The sequence below is a fragment of the Alligator sinensis genome, unplaced genomic scaffold, assembly GCF_000455745.1.
Source record: "Alligator sinensis unplaced genomic scaffold, ASM45574v1 scaffold709_1, whole genome shotgun sequence".
Lineage (NCBI taxonomy): Eukaryota > Metazoa > Chordata > Crocodylia > Alligatoridae > Alligator > Alligator sinensis.
Window position 1 is genome coordinate 374,429 of NW_005842208.1, and position 1,426 is coordinate 375,854.

At 62.2% G+C, this 1,426-nt stretch overlaps 1 protein-coding gene across 1 annotated transcript in view; it reads left to right on the plus strand.

Moving 5' to 3' along the window:
- The window catches only part of LOC102373903 (zinc finger protein 420), a 7,912-nt gene that overhangs the window by 1,185 nt on the left and 5,301 nt on the right, over positions 1-1,426 (plus strand). Inside the window, 1 exon segment of the mRNA XM_025207771.1 lies at positions 1-1,133. This exon segment is cut by the window's left edge and continues 20 nt beyond it. Coding sequence (XP_025063556.1) covers positions 1-1,133 — 1,133 coding nt within the window.

Here is a 1,426-nt window from a genome sequence, read left to right on the forward strand (position 1 = left end):
CCCAACCTGCAGCAAGAGCTTCAAACCCTCTTTCAGCCTGGTAAACCACATCCGCAGCCACACAGGTGAGCGTCCCTATCGCTGCACCCTCTGCCCCAAGGGCTTCCGTGACTCGACGGGACTCCTGCACCATCAGGTAGTGCACACGGGCGAGAAGCCCTACTGCTGCCATGTGTGCGAGCTGCGCTTCTCCTCCCGCAGCAGCCTGGGCCGCCATCTCAAGCGGCAGCACCGCACCCCATCTGGAGGGGCCACTCCTGTTCCACCTGCACCCACCCACTGCTTGGAGCGCCTGTGTGGAGATGGGCGGGGGCGAACGGCACCCTATGGGTGTGGGGCCTGCGGGCGCCACTTCTGCCTGGCTGCTGAGCTGTGCAAGCACTGGCTGGCTCACACTGACATCAAGCCCTTCAAGTGTCCCGAATGTGAGCGGGACTTCAATGCCCCATCCCTGCTGGAGCGCCACAAGCTCACCCACGCCAAGGACCGTCCCCTGCTGCTGCCCTGCCAGGCCTGCGCTGGCCAGGCTGAGCCACTGGGACAGAGTGCTTGCCTGGCTTGCAAGCCCCAGGAGACCCGCCCCTTGGACAGCCTATACCAATGTGAGTGTGGCACCTTCTTTGCCAATGCTGGTGCCCTGGCCACCCACCTGGCTGCCCACACAGGTGACGCCTCCTTCACCTGTGGCATATGTGGCATGAACTTTGGTGCTGTGCCCCTGCTGGAGGCACACCAACTGAGCCATGCTGTACTGCGGCCCTCTACCCCGGGCAGCCCCGTCCAGGCGCCAGCCAATGGTGTGGGCGGTGGGGGGGAGCTGGAGCGCCACTTGCTGCCACGGCTGGAGCTGCGTGCCTTCCCACCGCGGCCAGGGAAGAAGCTGTACAAGTGCACAGAGTGTGAGAAGTTCTTCCGCAGCCCAAGGGACCTGGACCGGCATGTCCTGGTGCACACGGGCGAGAAGCCGTACCAGTGCGCAGAGTGCGGGAAGTTCTTCCGGCATGAGTGCTACCTGAAGCGCCACCGCCTGCTGCACAGCGGTGAGCGCCCCTTTCAGTGCAGCGTCTGCCACAAGGGCTTCATCACCTTCAGCAACCTCTCACGCCACCTCAAGCTCCACCGTGGCATTGATTAACCCCCAGTGCAGCCCCCTGCCTAACTGTTGGCTGCCATATTGCACTCTCCCTGTCGGGAGGCATCTGCTGTGTGAAGAGGGGAGGGGCTGGTGGCACGTGCTGGGTGGTTATAGGGTCTCTTCTCAGCATTGGGCAGTATAGGCAGGTGTGTTACGACAGGGCCTGCCTGCACAGGTGGGTGTGTGACTGTAGCATTTCCCTGCACTGTATCCCTTTAGTGTCTCCCTTCCTACACTGGCATGTTACCATAGCATCTACCTGCACAGGGAAGGAGTTTATCATAGGGTATT